The sequence below is a fragment of the Siphateles boraxobius genome, unplaced genomic scaffold, assembly GCF_051911475.1.
Source record: "Siphateles boraxobius isolate OS27281-9 unplaced genomic scaffold, OSU_SipBor_1 254, whole genome shotgun sequence".
Classification (NCBI taxonomy): domain Eukaryota; kingdom Metazoa; phylum Chordata; class Actinopteri; order Cypriniformes; family Leuciscidae; genus Siphateles; species Siphateles boraxobius.
This window is the reverse complement of record NW_027508870.1, coordinates 262,935-279,540: the sequence shown is the minus strand read 5'-3', so window position 1 is coordinate 279,540 and position 16,606 is coordinate 262,935. Positions and strand designations below refer to the sequence as shown.

General features: G+C 41.9%; 1 protein-coding gene across 3 annotated transcripts; it reads right to left on the bottom strand.

Moving 5' to 3' along the window:
* Positions 1-92: 92 nt before the first annotated feature.
* Positions 93-16,465, bottom strand: LOC143751390 (kynurenine formamidase). Of its 3 annotated transcripts, XM_077243972.1 has the most exons (12): positions 16,329-16,465; positions 14,493-14,583; positions 14,137-14,241; positions 12,911-12,959; positions 11,948-12,033; positions 10,096-10,168; positions 9,924-10,021; positions 8,649-8,727; positions 1,137-1,272; positions 746-850; positions 577-641; positions 212-470 (listed from the first exon to the last, which is right to left on the bottom strand). In XM_077243972.1, the coding sequence occupies exons 1-11, from the start codon at positions 16,356-16,358 to the stop codon at positions 612-614; spliced, it is 882 nt and encodes a 293-aa protein (XP_077100087.1). In that variant the 5' UTR covers positions 16,359-16,465; the 3' UTR covers positions 212-470; positions 577-611. The 3 variants fall into 3 exon arrangements, with proteins under 3 accessions (XP_077100086.1, XP_077100087.1, XP_077100088.1); XM_077243971.1 differs by having other exon boundaries at positions 93-641; positions 16,329-16,462; XM_077243973.1 differs by lacking the exons at positions 11,948-12,033; positions 12,911-12,959 and having other exon boundaries at positions 212-641; positions 16,329-16,464.
* Between the last annotated feature and the right edge of the window lie 141 nt (positions 16,466-16,606).

The window sequence follows — 16,606 nt, the reverse complement described above, 5'->3', positions numbered from 1 at the left end:
AATACAGAGCCTGTGTTGTTTTAATGGACAATATCTCCATTATCCGCTGGACCGGCCTGTGACATGAACAAACAACTACAACAACACCAGAACGTGTTCATATCAGCCTTTTATTGAACTGAAATGCCTCAAATCACACACACTAACAACATATTCACACACAGTTACACTGATAAAACATGTTTAAACCAGACTAGTTAAGGCTAGTGCAAGGCTGGTTTAAACCTGTTTTTCTAGCGCTAATTAAATTAAAACTTCAAACAGAATACTTTAGTACTTGTAATACCAAATAAACAGTGACCATTTCCAGTGCAATCACTAAATGCCAAATAACTGCTATATTCATTTGTGACTTTATATGATCAACAACTAATAACATTTGCATGTCAAATGAATGGTTAAAAATACATTTAAAAACAACCATATTAAAGACGTTCAGTCATGTGACCGCAGCAGAAAATGTTACACAGCTCTGAATGTACCGACACACACACACACACACACAGATAATGATAAAAACGGTTAATATTAGTGTCTGATTGGACAAAGAGTGAGGTTGTGTTGAGGTCAACTCACAGCAATGCAATGCATTCTGGGTAATTGGACGATCGTCAACTTTTCCCCATCATCTTTAGCAGGAGCTTCAGGAGATAAGAAGAAATGCCGATCAGAAGTAAATATTAAGTATAAAAATAGCATTTTACACTTTTATCAGGCTAAAAATAAAAATAAATGATGATTAAACCTGTGTGAGGAGGTAATCCTCATCAACGAGCTGCTCTATGATGCTGAAATGATCAGTGTTGGGAACGTCTACAAAAGAGACCGTAAGACCGGCAGATTCCAGAGCCTAGAAGATCAAAAACACAAACTTTAAAACACATTTATTTGTACAGCGCTTTTCACAATACACATCATTTCCAGAAAATGCACGAGTCTACATTATAATTTACAGTGATCTGTTATCAGAGGAAACTGTCTAAGTTATGCATTTCAGGAATGCACATATACAAAATCACAGTTAGATAAAAATGTATTAATTTAAACAATGTATTAATTTAAGCCCAAAACAATGAGCTCATTGAAGTAATGAATACTGTGCATGAATAATAATGTGGGGAAGTAAATGTCGTTACTTTGAAATATTCCTCCGACTGCCTCCGAAACTCGGGCGAGTCGTTCTGCGCCACAGCAACGATGATGTCACAGGAAGTAGACGAGACTTTGAGCTGCGACAGGAAGTGGCTCGGGCTGTTCCTTAACGCCACTTCCCTGAAAAAAAATCACTGGGGTTTATGGAAACGTTTCTGACAACAGCAGCACAAATTAAAATTTCGAATATTCGTCGAATAAATTTTTCTTTAAAGAAACGGCACAATCGAATGCAAAAAACGTGCATTCGAATTTTTAGTGTGTTGAGATGCGCTCGAGACATGGTGATGACGTAACAGACGCGGTGTGTGTTTGTTAGCTTATCCGGTGTACAGTGTATACGGCTGCATTGTTCATCTGAAAAATGGCGGGAAAAGGCTCTTCCTCCTGATGAAAACACTCTTTGTAGGCAAAAATCGTGCAACGACACACTTGACCAAACCTGCACATGTGTGAGAGTGAGTGTGTGATTGTGTGTGAGTAGTAAGTGTGTGAGTGTGTGTGAGTGTGTGTGTGTGTGTGTGTGTTTGTGTGTGTGTGTGTGTGAAAGCGCTCAGCATTCGCTCAGATCAAGAGCGTCTGGTGTTTGTGATGATCAATATGTAGATGTAGTGAGTAGAAGTGTGTGTTTCTGAATGGCAGTTTGCTGTTGTGTGTTCATACAGTGCATTACACTGTGTGTTGTGTGTTCATGTAGTGTTGTGTGTTCATGTAGTGCATTACACTGTGTGTTGTGTGTTCATGTAGTGCATTACACTGTGTTCATGTAGTGTTGTGTGTTCATGTAGTGTTGTGTGTTCATGTAGTGCATTACACTGTGTGTTGTGTGTTGATGTAGTGCATTACGCTGTGTGTTCATGTAGTGCATTACACTGTGTGTTGTGTGTTCATGTAGTGCATTACGCTGTGTGTTGTGTGTTGATGTAGTGCATTACGCTGTGTGTTGTGTGTTGATGTAGTGCATTACGCTGTGTGTTGTGTGTTGTTGTAGTGCATTACGCTGTGTGTTGTGTGTTCATGTAGTGCATTACGCTGTGTGTTGTGTGTTGATGTAGTGCATTACACTGTGTGTTCATGTAGTGTTGTGTGTTCATGTAGTGCATTACGCTGTGTGTTGTGTGTTCATGTAGTGCATTACGCTGTGTGTTGTGTGTTCATGTAGTGCATTACGCTGTGTGTTCATGTAGTGCATTACGCTGTGTGTTGTGTGTTTATGTAGTGCATTACGCTGTGTGTTCATGTAGTGCATTACACTGTGTGTTGTGTGTTCATGTAGTGCATTACACTGTGTGTTGTGTGTTCATGTAGTGCATTACACTGTGTGTTGTGTGTTCATGTAGTGCATTACGCTGTGTGTTGTGTGTTGATGTAGTGCATTACGCTGTGTGTTGTGTGTTGATGTAGTGCATTACGCTGTGTGTTGTGTGTTCATGTAGTGCATTACGCTGTGTGTTGTGTGTTGATGTAGTGCATTACGCTGTGTGTTCATGTAGTGCATTACACTGTGTGTTCATGTAGTGTTGTGTGTTCATGTAGTGCATTACACTGTGTGTTGTGTGTTCATGTAGTGCATTACGCTGTGTGTTGTGTGTTCATGTAGTGCATTACGCTGTGTGTTGTGTGTTGATGTAGTGCATTACGCTGTGTTCATGTAGTGCATTACGCTGTGTGTTGTGTGTTGATGTAGTGCATTACGCTGTGTGTTCATGTAGTGTTGTGTGTTCATGTAGTGCATTACACTGTGTGTTCATGTAGTGTTGTGTGTTCATGTAGTGTTGTGTGTTCATGTAGTGTTGTGTGTTCATGTAGTGTTGTGTGTTCATGTAGTGTTGTGTGTTCATGTAGTGTTGTGTGTTCATGTAGTGCATTACACTGTGTGTTCATGTAGTGTTGTGTGTTCATGTAGTGTTGTGTGTTCATGTAGTGCATTACACTGTGTGTTCATGTAGTGTTGTGTGTTCATGTAGTGCATTACACTGTGTGTTCATGTAGTGTTGTGTGTTCATGTAGTGTTGTGTGTTCATGTAGTGCATTACACTGTGTTCATGTAGTGCATTACGCTGTGTGTTGTGTGTTCATGTAGTGCATTACGCTGTGTGTTGAAATGTTTTCTCAGGTTTTTGATGCACAAACACAGTTCCCTATGAAGGCTACGGAACTTCGACATTACGAATGTCGTATATGGGAACTCCTCTCATCCTTCGCTTCCGCTGAAATCTTATAGGCTAACGCCAGCAGAGCTGGCAAATTGACGCGAATATGCAAAGTCAGCCCTCAGGGATGGAGGGTCCTGCGACTTCTGTGCGGACATATCCCTCAGAGCCCTCAAGGCCAGGCGGGACGAAGCTCGTGCTGCTGCGGGGATTGGGCCTGCTGCCGCCACCGAGCCGCTGGCAGGCCCCCCCAACCGCGGAGTCGAGGTTCGACCCCCGGTGAGTTTCCCCGACCCCTCCTTTCAACCCCCTCGCGAGGTCGCTGACTTCGTTTCCTTCGGGGCGAGTGTGGAGGAAGACTCTATGTCCCTGTCGGCCTCCGAGAACGACTGGGGTGCGGAGCAGGCCGCTCCACTGGCAACCACGGAGCAAGAGACCCCGGCAGACCTCCAGGAAGAGCTCTTCCGTATCCTCTCGAAGGCCGTCGAGGAACTGGATTTATCGTGGAAAGCTCCCGATGAACCACCTCAGAGCAAACTGGATACGTGGTTCCTCCAATCGAGCCGCCGTCAGGCCGCTTCGAAAAGGGGAACACCGTTCTTTCCTGACGTGCATGAGCACGTGGTGAAGTCGTGGGCGGCCCCGCAATCAGCGCGCACCCTCACTTCAACCCAGGCCATGTTTGCACCGGTGGACGAGGCGGGGGACCATGGCTACCTACGCATCCCCCCTGTCGAGGAGACCGTCGCCGCACATCTCTGCTCGTCGGCTCCCGCCCTGGGCTCGGACCGCAGCCTGCCGTCCCGAGCTTGCAGTTTACGGCTCACCAGGCTAACAAGGCCTACGGCGCCGCGGGGGAGGCGGTTTCTGCACTACACGCCATGGCTGTTCTTCAGGTGCCACAGGCCAAGCAGTTGAAGTCTCTGGATGGTGCCGCCTCTGTCGACGCTGACGCCATCCGGGATCTCCGTTCGGCCACGGACCTCGCGCTCCTGGCCACAAAGCGCTCGGCCCAGGCAATTGGCCGTTCGATCGGGTATCTGGTGGTCCTCCACAGACACCTGTGGCTCACCCTGTCTGACTTGCAGGAGGCGGACAGGAAGAAACTGGTAAATGCACCGATCTCCCCTGCAGGCCTGTTCGGAGACGCCGTGGAGAAGGTAACCGAGCGGTACTCCGAGACACAGAAGAAGGCGAAGGCGATGAGCCACATGATTCCTCGGAGGGCGCCGATGCCAGGCGTCAGTCAGCGCCCCGCCCGGGACCGGGTGCCCGTAAGGGCCGAAGCGGACAGTGGCATGGAGCCGGAAACAAGAGGCCGGCTCAGAGGAGCCCGCGCAGGAAGCCCACCTCGTCCTCGGCGAGACCCAAGCAGTCGTCCTGACGGCTCGGGCAAGAGGAGAGGAGAGCGCCAGGATGGCCCCGCGTCCAAGCGAAGGCGCTCGAGAGCACGTGGTCCCTCAGCGTTCTGCGAGCGACACGTGCAGTCATGTTGTGAATGTTGTATGTTGTTCAAAAATAAAGAAAATTACTTCTTCTCAAACAGAGCTTTTTTCCCCTCTTGCACCACACACTGTGTTACCCACCCTGCCTTCGAGCAGCGCAGAGTCACGGTCATTAACTATAAAGGCACCTCGCGGGAAGCGCAAGGAGTCCATTCCCACCCCTCACATAGCGGCGATGACCGCAGGTTTAGTTCGGCCCACACTCAGTCATTCCCTGACAGCGTGGGAAGCTATTCCGGGCATTTCGCCGTGGGTGTTGAATGTAATTCGGCACGGGTACACACTTCAGTTCAAACGCAGGCCACCCCGCTTTCGCGGCGTAATTCAGTCATTAACTTTGCCCCAAAGCGCTCACGTACTGAGGCAGGAAGTGTGCAGCCTGCTCGAGAAAGAAGCGATAGAACCGGTTCCCCCGAGCGAGCGGGAGAGCGGGTTCTACAGCCGCTACTTCGTAGTGCCGAAGAAAGGAGGGGGTCTCCGCCCTATACTGGATCTGAGACCTGTCAACAGAGCGCTTCACAAGCGCGCCTTCAGGATGACTACTCTGAAGCAAATCCTAGCGCAAATTCGCCCCAGGGATTGGTTCGCTTCTGTGGATTTAAAGGACGCTTACTTTCATATCCAGATAGTAAAGTGTCACAGGCGATTCCTGAGGTTTGCGTTCGAGAATTCGGTGTACCAATACACGGTGCTTCTGTTTGGGCTAGCCCTCGTTCCTCGAACATTTTCTAAATGCATAGACGCGGCACTTTCACCCCTCAGATCGTTTTGAATTATCTGGACGACTGGCTGGTTCTCGCGCAGTCGATAGAAACGCTGGTCAGCCATGTGGAAGTCCTCCTTCGTCACTTGGAGACGCTCGGTTTGAGGGTGAACTTCCAGAAAAGTGTGCTCACACCGAGGCAGACTTCCACTTTCCTGGGAGTATGCTTGGATTCGGTGAGAATGAGAGCGCGCCTCTCCCCCGAGCGAGTGGAGGCTCTGAGCTCTTCTCTCGGTCTCTTCAGACCTGGCAAGCTCGTCCCACTGAAGGAATTTCAGAGGCTATTGGGATGGATGGCAGCGGCTTCTTCAGTGTGTCATCTGGGGCTGCTGCATATGAGACCGCTTCAACACTGGCTGAAAACGCGCGTTCCCCCGAGTGCGTGGTATTCCGGCCACAAGCGCATTATGGTCACCCGCGGATGCGCCCGCGCCCTGGCCCGGTGGAAGAACCCAGATCTCTTCAGTTCCGGCGTCCCTATGGGTTTAGTGACGCGGCGCGTGGAGATCCTGACGGACGCTTCGTCCACCGGATGGGGAGCGGATATGCTCTCGAGGAGCGGGATTCCTCAAGGGGAATGGAGGCTTCACCCCGGGACGGTTCAGCTGAGATGGAATCGTTTCGGCAGGGCAGAGGTCGACCTCTTTGCGACGAGCGAGAACACGCATTGTCAGATGTTCTTTTTGCTGTCCCGTTCCCCTCGGGAGATGGACGCGCTAACTGCGCGGTGGCCGAAAGGATGTCTCTATGCTTTTCCTCCGGTGAAAATCTTGCCCATGGTGTTGTGCAAAATCAGGGAGGAGAAGGCTTTGGTGACTCTGGTAGCCCCGAACTGGTCGAATCAGCCTTGGTTCGCGGATTTGGTGGAGTTACTGGCAGGGCAGCCATGGGAGATTCCGCTCAGGAAGGACCTGCTGTCTCAGGCGAACGGAACGATCTGGCATCACAGCCCCGGACTGTGGAGCCTTCATGTGTGGCCGCTGCAGGGTCGCTGAGCGGGCGGGATGCGGTACACTCGCGAGTTTTGAAAACCATCGCGGAAGCAAGAGCCCCGTCCACCAGGCGCCTGTACGCTCTTAAGTGGGGTGTTTTCTCAAAATGGTGTCAGGATGACGGTATAGACCCAACGAACTGCTCTGTGTCGGTTATTCTGCGCTTTCTTCAGCACAGGATGGATGAAGGGAATCTTCCATCCACTCTGAAGGTATATGTGGCCGCTATTGCAGCATTTCACCCCCATGTTGACGGACAGTCTATCGGCAGACATGCGTCGGTGACCCGGTTCCTCAAGGGAGCTAGGAGATTACGCCCTGCACAGCCACCTTCGGTGCCGCCGTGGGATTTAGCTTTGGTCTTGGAGGCATTGTCACGACCGCCTTTTGAGCCCTTAGCTTCTATTGCCATTAAGGAGCTTTCGGTTTAAACGGCGCTGCTTCTCGCTCTCGCTTCGGCGAAGCGGGTTGGGGATTTACAGGCTTTCTCTGTAAGTGAAGATTGTATTCGCTTTGGGCCGGGAAACTGTAATGTAACTCTCAGACCGAGGCCGGGCTATGTCCCTAAGTCGCTCAATACCCCGTTCAGAGTGCAGATAGTTTCTCTGCCGGCACTGTCTGCTGAGCCATCAACCTCTCAGGGTTCGGATGCTCAGAGTGCTATTTGCCCAGTCAGAGCACTTCGGGAATACATTTCTCGCTCGGCTGCTTTTCGGGATTCGGACCAGCTGTTTGTGTGCTTTGGCGGGTGCAACAAGGGACGGGGAGTCTCTAAACAGAGGCTTGCTCACTGGATTGTGGACGCTATTGTTTTGGCTTATGATTGCCTGGGGCAGGAATGCCCCCTTAACGTCAAGGCTCATACGACTAGGGCGGTGGCCTCCTCGTGGGCCTGGACTAAAGGGATGTCTATTCAGGATTTATGTCTTGCGGCTGGCTGATCTTCTCAGAACACGTTTGCCAGGTTTTATAAGTTGGATTTGCCCTCTGTAGCGTCTCAATTGCTTTCGGTGAGTTGATTGTGTACACATCATTTAGAGCTGCTCCGCGCTTTGCTCATGAGTTGTTCTGTGCTTTTGTGTGTTTTTACTGTTGCCAACGCTATGCGTTGGCCTTCTCTTACTGTTGTTGTTGCCCTGTTGATCGTCAGTGCAAACTTTCCCCGGTTATACTGCTCGGGATATGCAAATTCTGGCAGTGTTTTGTAAGCTTGTGATTGGTCCCTTTGGGCCTATCAGAGGTTAGAGGTTCGCTATTGGCCAATCTCAGCCTATCGGAGGCTTGCAAACTGGGAGGGCGGTCTTGGGTTTTTGGATCTGTGTCAGTGGTTTGTTTTGGCTGCCACGGCGGGATTCTATACTGTTCCCATATACGACATTCGTAATGTCGAAGTTCCGTAGCCTTGATAGGGAACGTCTCCGGTTACTTATGTAACCTCGGTTCCCTGAAAGGCAAGGAACGAGACATTACGCACGCCACCGTGTTCGCTATTGTTTTATCGTTTCATTCGATTCTGAATGGAATTGACGCTACACTTGCTTTATACTGCTACGAGGTGTCAGTATTTGCATATTCGCGTGAATTTGCCAGCTCCGCTGGCGTTAGCCTATAAGATTTCAGCGGAAGTGAAGGATGAGAGGAGTTCCCATATACGACATTCGTAATGTCTCGTTCCTTGCCTTTCAGGGAACCGAGGTTACATAACCAGTAACCAGAGACGTTTTATCCACTATTGGAACCTAATTTTCCGTGCATGCACATTAAGGAAATTATATTTTATTTAAGAACAATTGACTAAAAAGTTAATGCACTTTAAAAAGTGAATGTCATTTAATTTCAATAAAAGATGCGATGCTTGATTTGGTTTATATTTGCTTATTGCGCCCTCTTGTGGACACATGAGACAATACAGAACTTTTTTTCTCTAACATTATCAAGTATTGCCTTTAAAATTCGAATATAATTCGAATTTTGCTAAGATTTAAGAAAGAAATTCGATTTTAGCTTTTCAGGCGTTGTGACAGCCCTAAACACCAGCATCTTATAGTTGTGTGTTCAAAGGCCTTGCATGGAAGACACTCACTCGTTCATCTTCAGCGGCTCGTTCACGTATGTGGACAGGATCGGCTGCAGGTCATAAACGCCACTGACCAGAACAGCACCTGACAGCACAAACAAGAGCAGAAAAGCCTCCAGAGTCACTGAAATCACACTTAATGTCTGAATATGATTGCATTTGATGAGTAAATATCAAACCAAGAGTGAAAAAAAGATGCACAAACAAACTTTACAACTCTTTAAAACTACTGTATTATATTTGATACACACCCCTAAATAATCAACATGATATTTTCACACAATCTCCTCCAGTCCTTCTGTGTCTGACTGAGAGTTTAGACTCTTTTATCAAGTAAAAGTCTTTTAGTATAATTGTACAAACGTCCTCCTTCAGCTCGAGCTTCACGAGTCTTTCTGCTGTCAATCTACACTGATTTTATCAAGTAAACGCAAGAATAACTTTGATATTGTTAGTAATATTTCAGCTGGACTGAAGCAGGTTTATTGATTATAATCATCATTTATTAGAAAAATCATGAGTATCAAATATGATCATCGGGCTTTTGAGGAAGGATTATTTGTTCATCTCTCAATCATCGTTGTATTGCATTGTGTTTAAAAACCACAGAGCTTTGATCATAAATCGACGCATTTAAATATCATTTTACTAAGACATATTATTGTCAGATATTGATATTTATATGCATTTTATGTAAATATCTGCTATAAAGATCTCACTGATTTACATTACAAGCATCAGAATTTCAGCACTTTCAGTGCATATAAATATCAGCATCTGCAGCAAATATCATATTTTTGCTCAGTTTGAGTCTCTAAATAAAATAGAGCTGTTTTTTCTCACTATATCAAACTATATGAGCCATAAAACCCTGATGGATCAAATATGAAACCACAAAATACATTTTTTAAACTTCTTGTATATATATATATATATATATATATATATATATTTATTTTGTCTGAAGGGTAAATAAACTGTTCCATTTAGCAAAAAAAGATATATATTCCATATGTCAGGCTGTACAGGGATAATAAGTCTCTAAATAAAATTAAGCTGTTTTTTCCTCCATATTCTCACTATATCCGACTATATGAGCTATACAATTCTGATGGATAAAAAAAATCCAAATGCAAACTTATTTTTATTTATATATATTTTGTCTAAAGGATAAATAAACCAATTTCATTTAACAAATAAGTCAGGCTTCACCGGGATAATAAGTGTGTGAATAAGGGCTACAGTAAAACTGAGAGGGTGTTTAATATTTAATATCCACACCTTTGATTTGCGGGGAAATGTCGTATTCGGACCAATCGGTGGACAGAACCATGGCGGCCAGGTGTGCTCCCGCAGAATGCCCACACAGGTAAAGCCCGCTGAGAAGCACAGAGAACAGCATGAGCACAGGCTTCCCATCAGCCACCTCTCTACCTGACGCATGAACACACACCTGATGTGCGAATACTGCTGGATCACAGACGCCACGCTCCTGCGCACCTGAGACACCATCAGGTCCATGTTCCCTGCACACACACACACACACACACACACACACACACACACACACACACACACACACACACACACACACACACACACACACACACACACACACACACACACACATTGCTTAGTTGGGTACATTTAATGTTCAACAGTATTATTGATCCCTTAGTCATGATAATGCACATTCTGAACTTAAATGGTTATAATTCAAGAATGCATTGGAATATAAATGTAAGATTGGTCTTGTTTTAAAGAAGACATTTGTCACATTTTTTTAGAAGTGAAATAAATTAAGAAAGTGAAAAAGAAAAAAATTATAGAAGTTTGAGTTTATGAAAATGTACAATGTAAACATTTAATTATTCATATTTTATATAAAATATATATTTTTTAAAACTGGTGGACTCTAAAACTGCTAGAAAATCAAAATTCTGAACAAGTTGTGTTTCAAATTTTAGGTTGATATCCCAAAAACTGAGCTTTCAGTGAGAGTGTGTGTGGGCGCAGTAACACACTCTTCCACTAGAACACCAGACTCCATTACTGCACATATAAGGGCGCATCCATTTCCATGTGTTTTGAGTGATCTGAACCATTATTTCAACAATTTTCAAACAATTTATGAAGTAGACATCCTATTCACAAGTAGTATGGGAAGTCTGGCAGATTTTGATATGAATTCAACCTCTAATAAACACATAAAAAGACCACATATGAGCGTTATAGCTTGCAGCCACATCACAAATGGTGAATCTATTACATTTTTTCTTTATATTTAAAAGTTTCAGACCTTTTTTTCTAAAAAAAAATTAATTGATGTTTTGTTTTGAACTCTTGGCATGAGTCTACCATTGTCTGAACACGCCTTAGGAGTATAAAAATATTCTTGTTGCAAATTGATAAATTATGTCTCCTCTATAATTTACTTTGAAAATCAGATTGTAAGCTTTCAAATGATATATATTGTGTCAAGATTAGTTTAGGTTTAGTATAGGATATTACTGTTTTAAATATGTGAGGGCTATGGGCCCACTTAAAGGTGGACGATGACGCAATTTTTTAAAAACACACACACACACACACACACACACACACACACACACACACACACGCTGCGTCCCAATTAGTCTACTTATACTACGACCTAAAAGTATGTACTCTTTTTGTGAAGAAAAAGTACATACTTTTGAGTGTATAGCAAAAGCTTTTGGGACAAACTACTTCGTCATCTTTAACGGACAGCTCTGTTGCTTAGTTACTGCTTAAACTGACCTGTCAATCATCTTTCACAGTTACAACCCTCCATTCAATCTAATTTAATTTCCTATTTCATGCGGAGACGCAATTTGAATATAATGATGCATTTAAAAGGTAATGGCTAAACGTATCTTTACAAAAGTTCACAATGCTGCTGGAGATGCAATATAATGTAGACAACGTTGAATAAATACATTTTTCGTCATTTTAGATACTGATAATGAATCACTCAAACCCCTTTATCTAATCCTCTCTACATAACCGCCGGACTCGCACGTCCTCCATGTCTGTAGTTTTTTTTAACACTTTTTATTCGTGTTTGTAGTTCTAACCGAATCCTCGTCCAACTCGCGGTGGGTTGTGGGCAATATTAGCCGTTAGCGTGTTCACGGATCTGCACGTCGGATTCTGACCGAAAAAACATTTCAACATACTACGATTTGGGACATACTGATTCTATTTTCGAATACGGATAGTATGCGAATTGGGACGCACAGAAACAAAACGCATCCGTTTCCCATGATCCTCTGCAGTCGTACCTGTAGGAGCGGTGCTGTAACCCACGGCGACCACGACGGCACCCTTCTGGACCAGCGGGGGGGCCAGGAACCCGGACTCGTCCTTACTGGGACCCGGGAAACACACAGTTCATAACACTGACATACTGTATGGGGCTTATTCATATTTAGAATTATTGACACATATATATTTTTATTTTTCATTTAAATTTAAGCTTAAGTTTTAGTAATTTAAAAAAAAAGTTTTTAAATTTTATTTTTACATTTATTTATAATTTATTTAAAGCTTTAAGTTTTAGTAATTTTAAAAAAGTTTTTAATTTTTAATTCATTTAAAGCTTTAAGTTTTAGTAATATAAAAAAATGCTTTTACAGTTTATTTTTTACATTTATTTATAATTTATTTAAAGCTTTAAGTTTTAGTAATTAAAAATTTTTTTTTAAAATTTATTTAAAGCTTTAAGTTTTAGTAATTTTAAAAAAAGTTTTACAATTTTATTTTATCTTTTAATTTATATATGTATATATGCTTTCGTTATTTTAGTACTTCAAGTTACATGTTGTATTTCAATCATCGTTTATTTTTAAGTAACAAAAAAAAAATTATGGCTTTTTTGGAATTTAAATTAAAATGACAACTTGAGTGCATTTAAATTCCAAATGTAAGTTAGTAGTCTCTTATTGGCCTGATTAAGTTTTAATGCATGTATGGTTGTTTCATCATAACAGGACAGGATGACTATTCTTACAGAAAGTGTCGACGTAATGTGAACTTGACATTTGTTGCATATTTAAACACCATTATGATTTAACAATGGGTTTTCACTAGTTAACGATAGCACAAATTCATGCTGATTATTTTATTACACAACAATCATCAGTTCAGAGTCACATGCTCACGATACAAACGTAAGGCTCTGACACGGAAATCACATGACAATGTCCCTGGTCACGGAAATAAGCAAAGAAAGCGAGGGAAGAGACCTGAGAAACTGCCAGTAACCTCCGTGAAAGTAAATCACCAGCGGCAGATCTGAAACACATTCGACGGAGAATCAGTAATAATAACCTGATAATGAGAGAAAAACACACATTCAGCAGCAGACAGACATTACAGGCCTCAATGAGTCAATCTCACAACAAAAACATCTAGAAACGTCCTGATATATATATATAAAAAATATTATTTTAGTACATATTTTACCGTAACAGTATTTAAAATTTAAATGCCATTAATAGCCATTCAAATTATGCTACTAAAAATAACTGGATTAGCTTTTTAATATGCTAATTTGCATTATATACAGTAACATGTTTCTGAAAGTACATGTAATTCACTCTTTGACGTAGAGTATGATTTATTAACACATCTGAATCTAACATATAATACAGTTCTTTTTAATAACAGGTTAGAATAACAACCCGAAAATGCAAATACCATTTTCTATAAACAAACCAAACTACCTAAAGACAGTTAAATTTGTGATTATTATTATTAGGGTTATTATCGTTAACTAAAACTATTAAAAACTTTTATAGCTGAAATAAAATGTATATTATTTAAAAAAAGAAATCAAAAGATAATAAGAAATGTTGCCATGGCCAAACTGAAAAAAAAGGTTTATGCTGAAGCACTCAAATTATTAACTGGAAATAAATAAAAACTTAACCTAAATAGTAATATTTAAAAAAATTATTATAATAAAAGCACATAACGAAATGACTAAAAATTAAAGTCTCCCTGTGTTGAAAATCAAGTCTTCTCCTTAAAACTGCAGTGAACCAAAGACAGTCTCAAAAACACGGTTTGAAATCGCTGGTGTTTCTGACGTCACAAACTACCTTGTAACCAATCAGATCAACGTGTGATCGTCAACGAGTGGTTCTCTGAGCTGAGTGAGTGAGTGAGTGAGTGGAGGCGGGGCTCATTTGCATATTCATAGAACCGAGAAAACTAAATGAGGCAAGCGTGTGTCGAGTTACATTCAGGATATTTAAAGGCATGAAGACATTTGCTTCAGGAAAAAATGCTTAAATATGTAATTTTAGTGATCAAAGATGAGTTTAAAGGGATAAAATGACTACAGGGGGACTTTAAACTAAAATAAACATGACAAAATAAAACTAAAAGCTCATTTAAAATATTAATAAAACAAAAATAACGTTTGTTATGTAATTCTTCTAGACGGATTACAATAACTGTAACACACCTGGACTGGGGCTGCTGGGAAGGTAAACATCCAGTTTCTCTCTGTCACCTTCACCATATGGCACGTCAATCAAAGCCTGAGTGACAGCTCGAGCTTTCTCTGTGCCTGCAGCACACACACACACACACACACACACACCTCTAAATTCAGTATTATTGGACCAAAACGCATGTAAACAGTCACAGATGTAGGTCACGTGCTCACAGCTCTTTTACACGCTGCTTCCCTCCTGAGGAGCATCTGTGACGTGTATTTAGATGAAGATGAGGCATTTCCCTGTGCTTCATGAATAAAATGAAGTAAAATCGTCCTCCTTCCCCACACACACACACAGCTTCCCCACAAACGCGGCTCACCTGATTTTAAAGCGGCCACGTGGGCTCTGATGACGTCATCCGCGGACATCCTGAGGGACCAGCGACTCGGCGAGTACTGAAGCTCGAGCTCCTGAGGAAAACACGTGACTGAGTGAGTACAGAAGCGCGAGCTCCTGTCGAACACACGTGGCTGAGTGAGTACTGAACATGAGGCACTGAAGCTCGAGCTCACAGATAAATAGACTCATGCGCGCGCAGCGACCCCTGCTGGCAGGACACTGTCATTACAACACATCCTAGCAATAACATTGCTCTCGTAAATACTGCAACATGGAACAATCATACAGACCTACTGATTTCCTGAAGGTTATTTTTTTCATGTTATTTCTATTTATTTTTATACATGTACTGTATGTTTAATTTCAACTCTTTTAGTAGACTATATCTTACTGTATCTTGTTTGAAAATGTACTTTATTGCCTTGCTCTACCTCAAGTTTCTTATCCTATGTTTTGTGTGTGTGATACTTGTATATCCTGTGATCCCCAAAAAACTAAAAATCAAGTATACAGTGCACAATATGTGAATTTCTGTATGTATGGAATACCAGGATGATCTATTTTATATTTAACACATAATGCAATGCACCATTTCCAGTGTAATAAATTAACCTTGAGTACTTGGATGCGATTTTTTCACATCTCTCTTGACTATTTTTTATTGGGCTACTAAAAGTTAGGATTTTTATAAAATTAATAGTCATATTTATTATAACAGTGTAGTGAGGTAATGTTTGAAACGTTTACTGTTGCATACAGTTTCATATACTAATAAAAAAAAGTATAAATTGCACATAATACCCTATCAAAGCGAGATTAAATTAATAGAGATTGTTTTGGCTTTACAGCAGCTCCAGAATAAAGTTATAGTCCAGCTGAAGTTAGTTTTGATTAATTCACTTCTGTTGCAAAGACCATTAGTTATTAACTTAGTGGCCGCTAACACACACCGTTCTAACAGAAAACCCTTAATGCGATCCGGCCGCTCATTCACACAACAACAGTGCCTGGCGTCTCGAGAACGCAAACCTTCAAATAAGTTCCAAGGTGCGGGTCTTGAAGAAAAATATATAAATATTTATATTAATCTCTGCAGTGAAGGGAAGGAGGCGTTCACAGGGGAGACTCGTGACACTTCAGGGATGCGTTGTTGCCGTGTTCAGGCGCAGGTCCTTCATCAGATCCGGATACGGCCTGGATCCGGCGGACTGCGGTAAACCTCGGGTTACCCTATAGGCTTACCGCATGACTAAGTTATAAATATGACATAAAATTTCAAAATTGTGACAAAAGTTGAAATGACAAAGTCAAAATTATGTCGAAATTATAATTCTATCACATGATTTTTTAATGTCAAAATTATAACTTTTTAGTGTCATAATTTAGATTTTTTTATTTTAATAATTATGTAAATAAGCAGTTTTTATATCACAGATAGAAAGTTTGACAAGTGCTTGTGATCAAAAGTAATTCTTTATAATTTATAATCTATAAATTAATCTATTATAATCTATTTATAATCTAACATTTCATCCAAGTTTGTATATACTTGCATATGTCTGTAAATATATATATATATACATACATACACACATTTACAAACATGTATATTAAATGCGATTAATAGCGATTAATTGATTTGACAACATAAATAGCTATTAATAAATAAAATACTTAAGTGGAACATTTAAATTGGCACTTGAAATATTTCTCTTATAAATGCCAGAATTAATTTTCAGTAGTTTATGGACTCATTTCACAATCAACCATCACTGCTTCTTTTCTTTGACACAAAACACACACAAAAACCACTTACATCTGTGTTCATTTTAGTCCAGTCGCTCATGATGGTCTCTTCTGCTGGTCAAGACCTTTGAAACTGCACAAGAGAGGGAACCTCATATCATCATGTGTTATTGACACACGGTCAATAATTAAATGCTTTAAAACCAGAGTTTAAAACACGTCACAATGTGAAAGTCATGTGTAACGTCCTGATGCTTCATTCATTCAACCGTAATCTGGCACATAATAATTGTGCACGATTGGTGGGTATTAAACGCAAAATTTAGACAACAAAAAAACTGTTCTGTA